Below are 17,250 nucleotides of genomic sequence, written 5' to 3'. Positions count from 1 at the left end.
TTTCTGCGTTGCGAACAGAGTTAAGCCCAAGTTACAATTGTTTCTTCTTTTTTGTATGTATGTATATACTCCTGCCAACTCTGGTATTCACGGCTCATAACTACTTACATTCTTGTCTTCTTATGATTTTTGTTTTTCGCGAAATCACTTAGTACATTCTTCAGTACTAGCATGTCTTCAAAATTTCCGATGCTGCACAGCAGGACGGGTGTTGTGTCATATTTGTTACTCCACCCTGCTGCTGCACCCTGGTGTGAAACTGAGCAACTCCGAACCCTCTTCTCGATGCTCTTCCGTAGGTAGAATCGTCCAAGCACATACATTACACAGAACCAGCTGAACCATTCCTTGTGGCAGACATCCCTGTTCCTAACTGAATTAACACATCTATGTGCCAAACCGAAGCAATGTGTGTCTAACTTGTGGGACATGTGTTCAGAACTATCAGAGTCATGGAAGGAACTGACTTAGGTTTTCTTAAATGATTTTTTTCAAACTCTAGAAAAATACGATCATATATGTTTTGATTCAACACCAGCGGGGCAAGAAGCTGGTGTTGATTCAATCTGGATTATGTCCACACATGTGGGATCAAATAGCGCTGTACGCAACATGCGGGTTCCAGCCAGTTTGCAGTTGTGTAGCTCAAACTAAAGAAGATTGGATACTGAGCAAATAATGCCTTTGAGATACACAAATTCAGACACGCGATTTATAGTGTCAGATAAATGGTATGCATGTTTCTCGCGGCGATCCTGACGATTAGGAGCCTGTAAAACCTGCTACTTCCGGTAACTTGAGGAAAACAAATGAAACAACAAGACACATTGTTTCGCTGCAATTTTTACTCACTGGCCGTTAATTTGAGTTTCTGCGTTGCGAACAGAGTTCAGCCCAAGTTACAATTGTTTCTTCTTTTTGTATGTATGTACTCCTGCCAACTCTGGTATTCATGGCTCATAACTACTTACATTCTTGTTCTTCTTATGATTTTTGTTTTTTGCGAAATCACTTAGTACATTCTTCAGTACTAGCATGTCTTCAAAATTTCCGATGCTGCACAGCAGGACGGGTGTTTGTGTCATATTTGTTACTCCACCCTGCTGCTGCACCCTGGTGTGAAACTGAGCAACTCCGAACCCTTTTCTCGATGCTCTTCCGTAGGTAGAATCGTCCAAGCACATACATTACACAGAACCAGCTGAACCATTCCTTGTGGCAGACATCCCTGTTCCTAACTGAATTAACACATCTATGTGCCAAACCGAAGCAATGTGTGTCTAACTTGTGGGGACATGTGTTCAGAACTATCAGAGTCATGGAAGGACCTGACTTAGTTTTTCTTAAATGATTTTATTCAACTCCAGAAAAATACGATCATATATGTTTTGATTCAACACCAGCGGGGCAAGAAGCCGGTGTTGATTCAATCTGGATTATGTCCACACATGTGGGATCAAATAGCGCTGTACGCAACATGGGGGTTCCAGCCAGTTTGCAGTTGTGTAGCTCAAACTAAAGAAGATTGGGATACTGAGCAAATAATGCCTTTGAGATACACAAATTCAGACACGCGTTTATAGTGTCAGATAAATGGTATGCATGTTTCTCACGGCGATCCTGACGATTAGGAGCCTGTAAAACCTGCTACTCCGGTAAATTGAGGAAAACAAATGAAACTAACAAGACACATTGTTTCGCTGCAATTTTTACTCACTGGCCGTTAATTTGAGTTTCTGCGTTGCGAACAGAGTTCAGCCCAAGTTACAATTGTTTCTTCTTTTTTGTATGTATGTACTCCTGCCAACTCTGGTATTCACGGCTCATAACTACTTACATTCTTGTTCTTCTTATGATTTTTGTTTTTCGCAAAATCACTTAGTACATTCTCAGTACTAGCATGTCTTCAAAATTTCCTATGCTGCACAGCTGGACGGGTGTTGTGTCATATTTGTTACTCCACCCTGCTGCTGCACCCTGGTGTGAAACTGAGCAACTCCGAACCCTCTTCTCGATGCTCTTCCGTAGGTAGAATCGTCCAAGCACATACATTACACAGAACCAACTGAACCATTCCTTGTGGCAGACATCCTGTTCCTAACTGAATTAACACATCTATATGCCAAACCGAAGCAATGTGTGTCTAACTTGTGGGGACATGTGTTCAGAACTATCAGAGTCATGGAAGGAGCTGACTTAGGTTTTCTTAAATGATTTTTTTCAACTCCAGAAAAATACGATCATATATGTTTTGATTCAACATCAGCGGGGCAAGAAGCCGGTGTTGATTCAATCTGGATTATGTCTACACATGTGGGATCAAATAGCGCTGTACGCAACATGCGGGTTCCAGCCAATTTGCAGTTGTGTAGCTCAAACTAAAGAAGATTGGATACTAAGCAAAGAATGCTTTTGAGATACACAAATTCAGACACGCGTTTATAGTGTCAGATAAATGGTATGCATGTTTCTCGCGGCGATCCTGACGAAGGAGAAGGAGAAGAAGAAGAATAAGAGGACGAAGAAGAGGAAGAAGAAGGAGAAGAAGAAGAATAAGAGGACGAAGAAGAAGAGGACGAAGAAGAAGGAGAAGAAGGAGAAGAGGAGGAAGAAGAAGGAGAAAATATTCACAAAGAAATTAAATACAGCAATAAAAAACTATATAAAAAATTACTCAAAAATAAATAGAAGAAAATAAATAATGCAGAAAAAAAATTATATAAAGCAAAAATATTCACAACTAAATACAGCAAAAAACATGTTGGGGCACTGCTCGGTGGGCCTGCCAGACCTTGGGTGTGCAAATACATGCCCAATAGGGGCCAGCAGGCTCACAGGGCAGCGCGCCCTAGGTAGGCCCAGAAGCCTGCTATATAGAGGAGTTCGAAAGGGCAGCCGCGGCTGGGTTTATAAACCAGTGCGGCTGCCCTTCGCTCGGTGAGGTGGGACTAAATGTAGCGCACTGCGGGTGGCAGCGCACGGTCATTAGTACCGGTTGGTGGCTCCAACCGGTACTAATGTGTTGCCCTTTAGTACCAGTTGGAGCCACCAACCGGTACTAAAGGTCCTCGTTTCCCGCCGCTTGGGCTGGCCAAAATTGGCCTTTAGTACCGGTTGGTGGCTCCAACCGGTACTAAAGACCCCTCTATATATATGGCACTTACGAAAATTCAGTTATCGTCGCCAGTTCGTTCCACTTCTCGCGCGCACTCGCACTCGCCGCCCCCGCCGCCCGTCGTCGTCGCCGCGCGCCCCCGCCGCCCATTGTCGTTGCCGCCCCCGCCGCCCGTCGTCGTCGCCGCCCCCGTCGCGCCCGTTTCATCGCCGTCCCCTGGCCGCCGCCGGCCCGTCTCGTCGCCGTCCCCGGCCGCCGCCGCCCGTCTCGTCGCCGTCCCCGGCCCCCGCCGCCCGTCGTCGCCGCCCGCCCGTACGCACCCGGCCCGCTCCATACACACACACACGCACACTACACACACACACAGACACACAGACACACACACACACATACACACACACACTACACACACACACACACACAAACACACACACACTACACGTACACCACATATAGAACTATCTAGTTTATTTTTCTGTTTTCTAATGTTTAGATGAATTAGAACTATCTAGTTTGTTTTTAGTAAATATAATGCTTAGTTGAACTAGTTGAATTAATATATAGAACTTGTTTATTTTTAGTAAATGCTTAGTTGAACTTGTTGAATTAATATATAGAACTAGTTTATTTTTAGTAAATATAATGCTTAGTTTGAACTAGTTGAATTAATATATAGAACTAGTTTATTTTTGGTAAATGCTTTGTTGAACTTGTTGAATATAGAACCAGTTTATTTTTAGTAAATATAATGCTTAGTTTGAACTAGTTGAATTAATATATAGAACTACTTTATTTTTAGTAAATGCTTAGTTGAACTTGTTGAATTAATATATAGAACTAGTTTATTTTTAGTAAATATAATGCTTAGTTTGAACTAGTTGAATTAATATATAGAACTAGTTTATTTTTAGTAAATGCTTAGTTGAACTTGTTGAATTAATATATAGAACTAGTTTATTTTTAGTAAATGCTTAGTTGAATTTGTTGAATTAATATATATAACTAGTTTATTTTTAGTAAATATAATGCTTAGTTTGAACTAGTTGAATTAATATATAGAACTAGTTTATTTTTAGTAAATGCTTAGTTGAACTTGTTGAATTAATATATAGAACTAGTTTATTTTTAGTAAATATAATGCTTAGTTGAACTAGTTGAATTAATATATAGAACTAGTTTATTTTTAGTAAATGCTTAGTTGAACTAGTTGAATTAATATAACTAGTTTATTTTTAGTAAATGCTTAGTTGAATTAATAGAAGTAGTTGAATTAATTGAATTAGTAAGTGTTTAATGTTTCGCCTAATATGAACATAGGAAATGTCGTCTGACGACGGAAAAAATTTCATTATGTTCGAATACTGTGAAGACCAGCGCGGCCAGTGCGACAGAAATTTCCTTGTTGATGGTAGGCGATTCAGCATCAAGCTGGATGAGACTTTCGAATTCGATACAGTAAGTCACTATGCTTCATTAAGAATTTTGTTTTCGTAATTAAGAATGACTTATATATGCTTCATTTGCCTGACTTATAATTTTTAATTTTCACTATTCTACTAGCGCATCCCCTGCCATGCAAGAATTTTTGTCTTGGATAAGATAGGTTTCAAAGATATGGAAACTATGGAGGTAAAGAGAGCTTACCTGAAAACTGAGCATGATGGTTATACTTTCAACGTCAAAGTATACAATGCACACACGTACACCTATTTTGAATGCAAAACTTGGCAAGCACTATGCAAGGCTTATGCATTTGAGCCTGGTATGGTTATCACCTTTGATATTCGTCCGGAAAATGATATTGAAGGTAATAGAGACACATGGGTCGATGTGCATACGCCTCCAGTTCTACCATTATGTGAGTTCTTCTCAACTATATTTTTGTCTTTGATATTGCTTATTCAAAAATAACTGACAACTAATTTCTATTGACAGATTATCTCCATTCAACCAAACATGTCCGGCGCTTGGTAGACAGGACCTACTACTGTCCCGGAGCTGAACTAAACTGCGAGGAGATAAGTCATTATGTTTCATGGCTTGAGGATCTTCATACTGTCAAGACAAATTTTCTTCATGCACTTAGAAATGTTAGTACTCAAAACGTGCGACCAATAGTGATGGTATTGAACTACGGTCACATCTATTTAGGAATGATGGTAAGATATTTACTATTTGTCCTTAGTGCATATTTTGCATACATAATTTTTTTTGCTAAACTTTCATTGCTAAGTATATTAATTAAGTACTATATGATGTTCTTCAACAGGGACTCCCGATGACAGTTGTGCCTCAGGGGATCGAGACTAAAGGTCAGATGTCAATTGTTAGCTTACGGCCAAGATATCCTGCATTGCACATGAATGCATTCAGGATTTCTAGAAGCGATGAATGCTTAATAGTGAAAGATTGGAGGAAAATTGTTAATGATCGCAGAGAAGTACTAGAGGGCAGCAATGAGAAGCGCAGCCCACGATTAGGAGACAGGTTCATCGGCATGCTCCAGTATGATCAATCAGGAGAGCTATATATGTTCTATGCTATTTTACCAGAGAGAGAGAGTAGCTAGCAGGAGTGATTTAGCTAGTTCTTCATGCTGCTCTTAATTAGTACTTGTCCTTTCATGTCCGTGTTCTTCGTTCTGAACTTAAGTGATTTGCTTTTGTGGTGTTATATATGAACGCTTATAATATCATGACAATCATGTTGAACTCGATCGATAATATTTTTGCTTCTGGTACAAGTGAATGTTTCTTCTTTAAGCTAGTAGCGCTGGTGGTGATTAGATAGCTAGTTAATTATTATATCATTTAATGAAAGAAACCGCAGATTAGTTTCAGCTGGATGGATCCTACCTAAGTGATCAAGTATATGCCATATCTGTATATATTATAGTTGATCACGTATAATATGGATATGGCATATACTCTAGCTAGCTAGCTAGCTAGCTAGCTAGTAGAGATATCCAATAATGCATCCAGTCGAAACTAATCCGCGGCAGTTTCACCTAATGATTTAACTACTCATTATAATGTAAATGGGCCTCCACGCAAACAGGCTGCCTCGTGCCACGTGGTGGCACTTTAGCGCCGGTTCTAAATAAAGGGGGGGGGCGTCTTTAGTCCCCACTCTTTAGTGCCGGTTTGCCAACCGGCACTAAAGGCCGTCACGAACCGGCACTAAAGCCCAGTTCTGCACTAGTGAGCCACGACAGTGACACATCCTTCGCATTTCCAAATATGAAGGAGCTTACACTACAAGATCTTATCTCTTTGGAGAGATGGTGGCGAACGGATAATGATGGGATGCAAGAAGAGATAGTGTTTCCGAAGCTTGAGAAGTTGGTTATTAGCTACTGTGGAAAGTTGACAGCACTGCCAGGACATCCGATCTTCCCTAACCTCCAGGACGTTCACATTGAGGGATGTCCAGAGTTGACAACTGAAGCTAAATCACCAAAGCTCAGTGTATTGAACATGGAAGGACACGAGGCAGAGTTTTTCTTGTGGGTAGCTAGACATATGACTTCATTGACCAATCTGGTACTGATTAGCATTGAACATAGTGCAGATACAACCTCAATGGGGGCGGAGAATAGTTTGGGGGAAGTGGTGAACGTCAAGGAGAATGGGAATGATCAAGACTTTCCTCTAGAAGTTTTGGTGTTGAAAGACTTTAAGTCAGGTATAAGTGTAACAGTGCTGTGCGCATGCTTTGTACACCTTCAAGATTTGTCAATTATGAGTTGCCATGAGCTCGTCCACTGGCCAGAAACATTGTTCGAAGGATTGGTATCTCTGAGGAAGCTTTGGATTCAGCAATGCAATAATCTGACTGGATATGCACAAGTTTCTGCTGAGCCATCAACATCATCGGAAACAAGTCAGCTCCTGCCACGTCTAGAGTCTCTCGGGATATACAGTTGCAAAAACTTGGTTGAGCTCTTCAACGTCCCTGCATCTCTCAGGACAATGAACATTTCTTATTGCAGTAAGCTTGAGTCCACATCCGGCAGGAAGCAGCAGCAGGGACAGTCAGTACCATCGATTCATCAAGGGTCAACAGCCAGTATAGAAGCATTATCATTATGCGGCTGTCATGGCTTAACAGGTGTCCTCTATTTTCCCCCGTCCCTCAAGAGACTAAACATTGTTAGCTGTCATGGGTTGGCATCTCTTGAAACCCACTCTCCCGAGTGCCCATCGTTGGAGTACCTCGAGCTTTGGCACTGCAGGGCCCTGGAATCCCTACCGGACGGGCCGCAAGTATACTCATCTCTCCAACATCTTCGCATTGAACACTGTTCTTCTCTGAAGACGCTCCCTGCAAGCCTGCAGCAACGGCTGGGCAGCCTCCAGGTGGAACGGATAGATGCCTGTTATTATGGAAGTAAGCACGCTGTTACCTTCTCTATTACTACTTACTAGCGAGTTTTAGATGTGCTAGTTAGAAAATGATAATAGCTTCACTAGTAGTAGTATAACAGAAAACTAGAGCAAGATAAATATTCCTTTGACCTAAATCCATCATTTCTTTCTTTAATGATATTCCTCTTAAGTGTAAGTTTTTACATGATTAATCTGTGCAGATAAGCCAAAGACATGGAAGTGTGTCTGCAAAGCTTGAACTACTGTTCTGAAAGACCTGGAAAATATGCTGTCTGCAAAGGTTGGTGATACTGTACCCCTTAGATTTATTTTCGATGATATGTTTGGCTTTCTTCTGGGGTTGATAGCGTATGGCTTCTTCGCACAATTCTTCCAGCACATACAGAAGGACGGAGAAGAGCGATCGCTTGTAGTACGACTATTCTCTTGCAAGCCGGTCACTATTTTCTTGGCAGGATCAGCCGGCTACAGGAAGTTGTTGGCTTGTTGCCATGTTGAGTTATATATATATAGGAGGAAGAAGTACGTCGGTGAAGCAACGTGGGCCCCACGAGGGTGGAGGGCGCGCCCAGGGGGGTAGGCGTGCCCCCCTACCTCGTGCCTTTCTCGTTCGTTGCTTTGCATAGACTCCAAGTCCTCTGGATCACATTCGTTTCGAAAATCACGTTCCCGGAGGTTTCATTCCGTTTGATATTTTTTTCTGCGAAACATTGAAATAGGCAAAAAAAAGCAATATAGGCTGGGCCTCCGGTTAATAGGTTAGTCCCAAAAATAATATAAAAGTGTATAGTAAAACCCAATAAACATTCAAAACAGAATATAATATAGCATTGAACAATAAAAAAATAGAGATACGTTGGAGACGTATCAGTTTGGTAGGTTTAGCTGTGATGTATCCTCTCTTCGGGTCGAGCATCCCTTTTCTTTCTGCTCCGGTCACCATGTTCACGCCTGCCCGCGTTCGTGCCATGTGTTGTACTCCTATCTATACTCATTCTATTTTCTTCTATCAATGCAATGATACACAAGCTTTGCGTATTTGAGAAATAATGTTCTGAGCAGGATGTGATTGCTCGTGAGGAAAACGGAAGCAAAAAAAGACGCCTACTATTATTGACTTTTGCAGAGAAATGTCGATTCAGCTGGGCCGACTTCCGCAGAGAAATGTCAATTCAGCTGGGCCTTTGAGCAGATGGCATCCCCAAGAATCCAATGGCACACAACTATCATTTCCCCCCCAAAGTGATAACATGTGCCGTCAGAGAGGGGAGGGGGGGGGGGGTGGAGAAGCTATCCGTGCTAACTACATTATTAAGGTGGATAACTGCACATCAGGCAACATGCAGAGGTGGAGAGGACAATAATTTTCTGAGCTCCAAGAATCCAATGACCATAGGACGAACTCTTTCCCCCCAAATGCATTTTTTTCTGCCTCCATTAGAACTTGAAGAGGTGGAGAGTACAATGATGATCTGAGCAGGATGTGCTTGCTTGCTACCTGTAACCATATTCCAGCGTCGTGTGGGGGGTGGGGATCGACTATGTCTCTAGACATTAGGATGCAGATTATGTTTCCTCTAGATTCCTTTTTGGAGCATCGGTTTATGCTACTACTTTTCTCCTAGAGCACAAAATCAGTCTTTTTTTTGTGAAATTTTGCACGCATGTAAAAGACAAGAATATATTAGATTAAATAAATCAATATTTTTAAATAAAAAAGTTAAAGTATTCGCAAGTCACAACAACAAGGAGAAGCACAAGGTGGAGAGGACAATAATGGTGTGAGCAGAGATATGTTGGCCGCAAATGACGCCTAGTACATGTGGAAGAGAATAAGCAAATGACGGCCGCAAACTCCTAACGGTGCTTAGGCACAGGTCCAATGACCAGAGGGCTAACTAGTGTGTCCTTAAACATGTGCTATAGCATTCAGTATTGCTCAGTTTATGTACACGACGTACATGTTCAGTTAGAGATCAATGGATGGTGATAGTTAAGAGTAAGGTCTCTAAACCTTCTATATTCTAGCCCTAAGCTATAATGCTAGACCTTACAACTCATGATAGACAACACTAACTGAATCCAGGTCCAGCTAACACAAGATACGTTGCTTAACACTGTTCATCTTCTGAGCAGAGGTACTGCTTGTACTATTAAGCTACTCCCTCTGTCCTTTAAAAAGTGTACTTTCAACTTTATTGGAGAGTCAAACTATCTCAAAATTTAACTGAGTTTGTGTAAAAATATATTAATGTTTATGAAACTAAATAGATATATGATGAAAATATATTTTATCATGAATCTAATACTACTAATTTGATGGCATAAATGTTGGTGTATTATTGTACTATTAATAAGCTAGATAACTGTAAGAGCTTGGAGAGGTGGAGTCGACAATGATGGTCTGAACAGGATGCTGGGACATCAGTGGATTCTCCAGGAATCCAATGACCATAGGACAAACTGATTTTCCTCGAATGTGCCGTCTCTGGCTCCATTAGGCTTTGCAGAGGTGGAGAGTACAATAATGGTTTGAGCAGGATGTATTTTCTTGCTTGTTTCCGACAACCTAGCAGCTTTCTCTCAATGCAATAATGATCTGAGGGCATTTCCAACGTGTCCGGTAGCACTTTGCACTCATTGGTCCGCGGACTCGTCGGGTTCTCCGAAACACCGCAAACTGGATGTAAATCAATGAGAGCTTTGCAGGCATCCACTCGTCGGGTTCTCCGAAACCCCGCAAACTGGATGTAAATCAATGAGAGCTTTGCGGGCATCCAGACAACAGCCACGTACGCGCCCGACACCTCGGTCCGTCCCAAAAAGACCCTCTCCGTGCAAAGCAGTTACCGCACATTCATGCCGTTAGCGCCGCTTCAGAGCGAATGTGACTCCACGGCATTGATGCCAGTCAGAGGCGACCATACGAGTGGGCGGCGCCACTTCAATGTCGACGCGGCGATCGAGAAGTCTACTTCGGCAGGTGAGCCACATTGAAGACGGTTTCCCGTCCATTCGCCTAGTTGTGCCGATTTAAGCACGGTTGCGATACCGTCTACACTAAACCGCCCATCCTCCCATATTCCCTCACGGCACATTCTGTCCTCTCCGCTCACAGGACGATGCTAAAATCGTTGGTCTCAGTGTCGACAGGCAATAGCCGCCTGGCATCCACCGTGACTGGCTCCTCCGTGAAGATCTCATCCAGTGACGAGGAGGAGCAGCCAATGTGGTAGTCACGCCTACTCGCGGAGGCGACGAGGACGGACGAGGAGTACCAGCAGCAAACCGAGCTTATGATTGAAATGTAGCTGTGGTACTGTGGTCCGACACCGCCCTCGCCACCGCCAGCCTACGTGAAAGGAGGAGTCGGCATTGCCGCCTCGCCGACCCGTCAAGGCGGAGCCAGTATCCCCGTTGCGCCATGTCTGGCGTGATTGGGCACCTCCTCCACCATTACCTCAATGGCTGCAGCGGCTGCGGCTCCTCATCGTCGTGGACCATCGTCACGAAGGAGGATAGGTGGTCAGGCAAGCGGCGCGGCGGAAGTCATGCAACGCGGCACGCCACTCGACGTTCACGAAGTCTGATGTGGTGTCGGCATGAGCCCGCGACCGGCCGTCCGACATGTAGGAGGACGTGTCGCATGAGCTGCGACTAGAGGCGGGCGCATGGAAGCGGCAAGGACGGACGCCAAGATATGTAGTTAAAGGATTTTAAGGGAGGAAGGGTGAGACACCCTAAAGTCTAAATACCTCTTCCTCTTTGTGAATGATTATAAATCACATTTTTTTTAATTTTACCACACATGGAAATGACAAAGAAGTTCTTAATTAGAAGGATGGTGAAAAAGAAGGTTAATTTCATAGAAGCACGCAAAGGATCGGCCCAGCTCAGCTACTTAACACAACTATAGCAAAGTGACGTGAGTTTCCTTCCCATTTCCCTGTCCCAGACGCGGAAACGCGGCTTCACCTTGACTCCACTCTCCACTCTTCACTATTTATCTTCCCTCTCGGAGGCCCCAAATCCCCATCACATATTCACATCTACTCTCCTCCGCCACCACATTCTCAACCCCGCGCTCCCGTCCTGCCCCACCACCGCTCAATCCACCTCCGGCCGCAGATCCGTCGCTCCCTGTGCGCCAGCGCCGCCGCGCTTACTCGCGGTCGCAGCACACAAGCGTAGCTAGTCAGCCAAGAGAGAAGCGAGAGACTAAGATCGACATGTCAGAAATCGTCAACAACCTCCTCGGCAAACTCGCCGACCTACTGGGCGACGAGTGTCAGAAGCTCAAAGGGGTGGAGCATCATGTGCAGTTCCTCGAGGATGAGCTCAGCGCCATGAAAGCTCGCCTCGAGGAGCTGGGGCCAAGGGATGAACTCGATCCCTCGACGAAGGACTGGCAGGGCCATGTCAGCGATATGGCCCACAACATGGAGGATTGCATTGATGACTTCATTCTCAATCTTAGAAGTGTCAATGCCAATGCAGGTTTTATTGAGAAGGTCACTCAATTTCTCAAGAACCTGTGGGTGCGTTATCAGTTTACAAGCCAGATTCAAGAGCTCAAGGATCGTGCCATAGAGACGAATCATCGACGCAAAAGGTACAAGCGTGATGATAGCAGTAACTCTAGCTCTGACCTTGTGGCTGTCGATCCTTGGATGCCGGCACTCTACAGAGAGGCAGCCTGCCTTGTGGGTATTGATGCCCCAAGGGAAGAGCTTGTCCGTTGGCTGACAGATAGTGAGCAAGAACTCAAGGTGGTCTCTATTGTGGGATTCGGAGGTCTTGGTAAAACCACACTTGCCAAACAGGTGTATGATAAGATTGGTGGACAATTCAATTGTAAGGCATTTGTGTCGGTTTCCCAGAGACCAAACATGGCAAGGCTCTTGACTGGGCTACAATCAAAGCTCAAGAGAACAGAGCATTGCTGCACTCAGGAGGTGCAAGAGGTGCAAGACATCATCAGCAAGCTTCGAGAGCATCTCACACACGAGAGGTACTTCAAATAGTCACTCATGGAATTGCATGGTATAGCTAGTGGATGCTGATAATTGTGTGATTCATTTGATGCTCCTCTTGTGGCTGACGCCTTATAGAGAATGTTTTGGCACGTTTTAACATATTTTAAGCAGTTGTTAATTGTTATAGAAATTTCTGTTGAGCACAGGCTAAATCATGTTTCGGCTATTGGCCATGAAAATTTTGAGCTCATAAGAAGGATAATTAAGACCGAAGTTGTAGGACAAAGTTAAATAAGTGACCCTTATTTCCATACACTTCCTAGAGAATTGATGGTGGATATTGAAACATCCCACTTTTGGACAAATGGGTGCTATAGTCCATTTTGCGTGTTAGAGACACTAGTCCTCATTATAATCTGTTTATATGGATACCTGATTGGACCCAAGCCCTTGCCCATTTTAGTGTACATAATAGTTTCTGTTTCTATCTTATCACTCGTTTGGCATGCAGTACATCATTTCTTATCTTTTATCCATCACTATTGCTTCAATAGTCCTTCATAAGCCTCCACATTCGACTGGAATATAATCCTTGTCCCTGGAGCGCTGGCACAACATTTGCGGTCAGAATGGAGGTAGGCAGGCACTACGAGTGACGTGTATTTGCAGTGCCAATGGAGGCGGCACCGTTAGAGGACAGCTCGACCATTTCATCCCCCCTGAAAGAACGAGAGAGTATGGGTCATCGTTGTAGTCATTTTAACCAAGTTGAAAAAATATCAAGGTATTCAGTTGGGAACATATAGTACTTAGAAGTACAATGGCATATATGGATTTTGTGTTTACCTTTTAATGCTAATTAAAATGTAGGGGTTCAAAATTTCCGATGGATTTCTTCTTTTTCGTATTGGTTCACCGACAAATTATTTAATCCAGTAATGTGGGAGTTGTGTGCAGTACTGGTTGTGTGGCACATTTGATACTGCTGGGTATGTAACATTCCTATGATTGCGATTTTGTATAGGAAACAAAATATGTCAAGAGATGCTTACAGCAGAACTTGAATTTGCACGGTTAAACTATGCATGCCTTCTATATATCTTGGCAGATTGAGTAATGATTTTGTAACATAGCAATTTAGATCTAAATTAAATCCATTGTAATTGAACTTAACACATTCATGTAATGTTAGTACTCCCCTGTCCATAATTGCATGACGGTACTCTCCTGTCCACAGTTAAATGACGCACATGCTTTCTGATGGTTAATTTTGACCATCGTTTTTTCCAATAAAACACAGATTAGATACCACACAAATTGTAACGTTGAATTTGGGGGGGGGGGGGACGACTCCTAATTTTCCCTTCCAAAAATATATTTCTTTCACATATTTTATCAAAGCTGGGGGGGGGGGGGGGCATGGCACATGCAGCTTTCAACATAGCTCCGCCGCTGAGAATGAAGTATCTTTTTTTTAGGCTAAGAACAAAGTTTCTGATGGCAATTTTTATTTGATGCATTAGTTATATATTTTAAATTTTATTGATGGTCAAACTTAAATAATGGAAAACAATGGTGCAATGTAAATGGGGACAGGGAAGTATTACTTATGGTTGAATGTCATATGAATCTCTTGATTTAGCCTAAGAAATAACCAATTTGCTTTAATCAAGTTTGTTTTATTGTTTTTGTTCACCGTCTTTGAAAACTGTCAATGATTTTATATAAGTATATATATATATATATATATATATTGTATTGTAATACATGTAACATATATACTAACGTATTCAAACAATGACAGGTACTTTATCGTAGTCGATGACTTGTGAGGTCGACAAACATGGGATGATATTAGTTGTGCTTTTCCAGATAGTGGCAATGGTAGTAGAATAATCGTAACTACACGAGTGGAAGATGTGGCTTGCTGGGCATGTCACAATCGCCAGCAGTGCATTTACAAAATGAAGCCTCTCAACGACCAAGACTCAAAAAGGTTATTCTTTAGTAGAGTGTTTGGGCCTGAGCATGTCTCTCCATCCCATATGAAGAAGTTTCAACTGGAATTTTGAAGAGGTGTGGTGGACTGCCCCTCGCTGTTATTACAATAGGCGGCATATTAGCTAGTCGTCCAGGAATATTAAGGCAGGATTGGGAGAGCATAAGGAGTTACTTGGGAGTTCAATCTGCCACAGACCTCACCATGGAAGGAATGAGGCGTATATTAAACCTTAGCTACATGCATCTTCCTGTTCATCTTCGGGCATGTTGCTTACGTCTTGGTATGCATCCAGAGGACTACGAGATCATGAGGGATGATCTTGTTCGACAATGGATAGCTGAAGGCCTTGTGCGCAGTTTACCTGGGCTAGATTTGGAGGATGTTGCAAGGAGTTATTTCAATGAGCTTATCAACAGAAGCTTGATTCAGCCTGAACGGACAGTCGCTGGGGATGTGATTTCTTGCAAAGTGCATGATGTGATTCGTGATGTTATTATAAGCAAATGTCAAGAAGAAAATTTCATGAGTATGGTATACAATTCTGAAGACATGGCAAGATTGCATGAATGCAAGCCCAAGGTCCGCCGATTGTTCTTTTGCTCGAGTTCTAATGATGCCACAAATGGTACAATATCAAGGGCTACTGGTCTGTCGAAGGTTAGATCGATTGTGTCATTCGGAGGGTCCAAGTACTTGAATTCTTTATTGTTTTCCAAATATCTCCGGGTGCTGCTCATTGAAAACTGGGGTATCACAGTTGATCTCAGTGATATCAACCGCTTGTTTCATCTGAGATATTTGAAGGTTACAGCAGGAAACATAAAGCTTCCGTCTGAATTGAAAGGACTAGTGCATTTGGAAACACTGGAACTGACTTCTGATTGAATTCCGTCTGATGTAGTTCAGTTGCCCCGTTTATCCCATCTGACTGCTCTATGTCATAGGCTGCCTGAAGGGATCGGCAACTTGAAATTACTGCGAACTCTGAATGGGTTTCAGTTGACAGGTTGCTCCTCAGAGGATATCAAGGGCCTGGGCGAGCTAACCAATTTGCGGGAGCTCTTTTTCGTCATAGAAGATACAACTGAAATTGATGATGCTTTGGTGATCTCCATTGTCTCCATCATCTGGAGCTGTATGTTAGGCAGACATCGACTGATGACATTGGTCTTCTTGGAGAGCTGCCCTCCCTGATGGAATTCAAATTATGTTTGTTGCATTTTGCTGCAAATGGAGCTATCATAGTCCGCACAGGATTATTTCCAGCTTTGGAGTACTTTCAGACATACTTTCAAGACGAAGGTCATGAGCTACACTCTGCACAAGACGATGTTATGGCACACCTGTGCTTCGAGGTCGGGTCAATGCCCAAGCTACAAAGACTCGAGCTACATTTATGGGAGAGGCACTGGGGCGGCGCTACCCCAGTCGGCATAGAGCACGTGTTAGCTCTCCAGCAAATCAAGTTGGGGTTCGCGTATTGCGGCGAAGTGGACCGTCGTGCCGAGTCTGCGTTCAGGGACGCCTTGCAGGCGCACCCGAACCGTCACTCCATTCGATTCAATTAGCAGCAAGAGCAGGCCGCAATTAGTCTTTCGATCGTCTTTTTTCCATAGTATTCAGTATTATTTTTCTTGCCGTTGGCTTTCTTGTAACCATGTACACTCTTGATGGGCACGGTGTAGGAGTTGTTTTCACACATCCCTTTGTTCATTTATTTATTCACTCCGTTAGTGCAGTGCCAATCGAGCTATGAGTTATTTGGCCAAATCATATACAGCGATCTTAAGTTTCTTTTACTACCACTTTTAGATCGGCAGCCTCGGAAGCTTTGTTCAGACAGTCGTAAACTAACAAGTCCTAGTTATCGGCGTGTGTGGCCGACTGTTTGGCCTTCCTTAGTGTGCTCAAGCTTCTGTTGTGATGAGGGCATCCTTGCAGGCTGTCGATGGCAGAGTCGAAAGCGCTTGCTCGGGGAGTAGTACGACAATCTCTGCTTACTTCCGTCGGTGCATCTCTTTGTGCGTGGCATTTTTGTCACATGTCAAATCGGCCTATTTGTTTTGGTTTTTGTCCAACTTTCTGTGATTAACCAGATAACTATCTTCTTCTTAATTAATAAATTGAGCCCTAAGGCTGGCCATAGTGGGGGTAACAAAGCTAGTATCATGTACTTGGGACTTGCAAACATGCTTATGTGGCAAGCAATTAAAGAAGAAAGAGAGGGTAGTAGTAACATAGATAGATACCGTAACATAATAAATGTTATACTACTATGTGTCATGCATGACAATAAATGAGACCATCTATGATACCACTTTATGATAGTATGCACTATAGATGTAGTATCATAAACTAGTATCATATGCATCATACTAGTATATGTTACTCTCCATTATGACCAGCCTAAATGCTCCGGTTTCAAAAACAAATGCAATTGGCGTTCTTCACTAGGAAGAAATGGTAGACAGAAATAGAAGGATGCCGCTGTTTTGATCCCGCTGTTTCTACAATTAACCAGGTAAATCTCTTCTTCTTAATTGATAAATTGATTCCTAAAGGCTCCGGTTTCAGAAAAAAAAATACAATTAGCATTCTTAGCTAGGAAGAAATTAAGCGCCCATCATTACAGGCGTTCCTGCAAACGGGTGCACACCTCCCTCCCTTCTTCCCTTCAAACGGGCCGGCCCATATAAGGCTGCAATGAAGAAAGTTGTTCTCGGTTTTAAGAAGCTTCCAAAAGCTTTCCCAGCCGGGTTTTTTTTAGAA

At 43.0% G+C, this 17,250-nt stretch overlaps 1 protein-coding gene and 1 pseudogene across 1 annotated transcript; both read left to right on the top strand.

Annotated features, from left to right (window-relative positions):
* Window positions 1–11,558: 11,558 nt before the first annotated feature.
* LOC123149670 (disease resistance protein PIK6-NP) lies at window positions 11,559–14,517 on the top strand. Its single transcript, XM_044569378.1, has 2 exons — window positions 11,559–12,514; window positions 14,284–14,517. The coding sequence occupies exons 1-2, from the start codon at window positions 11,733–11,735 to the stop codon at window positions 14,309–14,311; spliced, it is 810 nt and encodes a 269-aa protein (XP_044425313.1). The 5' UTR covers window positions 11,559–11,732; the 3' UTR covers window positions 14,312–14,517.
* Window positions 14,318–16,280, top strand: LOC123149669 (disease resistance protein RGA5-like; annotated as a pseudogene).
* Window positions 16,281–17,250: the final 970 nt, after the last annotated feature.

The sequence above is a fragment of the Triticum aestivum genome, chromosome 7A (genome assembly GCF_018294505.1).
Source record: "Triticum aestivum cultivar Chinese Spring chromosome 7A, IWGSC CS RefSeq v2.1, whole genome shotgun sequence".
NCBI classification, from domain to species: Eukaryota; Viridiplantae; Streptophyta; class Magnoliopsida; order Poales; family Poaceae; genus Triticum; species Triticum aestivum.
Note: the sequence above shows the minus strand (reverse complement) of the source record. Positions and strands in the feature narration are given on the sequence as shown.

Bases quoted from the DNA above. Each gene is read 5' to 3' on its own strand.
- LOC123149670 (XM_044569378.1), top strand. From the start codon at position 11,733: ATGTCAGAAATCGTCAACAACCTCCTCGGCAAACTCGCCGACCTACTG. The intron at 12,515-14,283 runs GTACTTCAAATA...AAACAATGACAG, and splicing joins GAGCATCTCACACACGAGAG to GTACTTTATCGTAGTCGATG.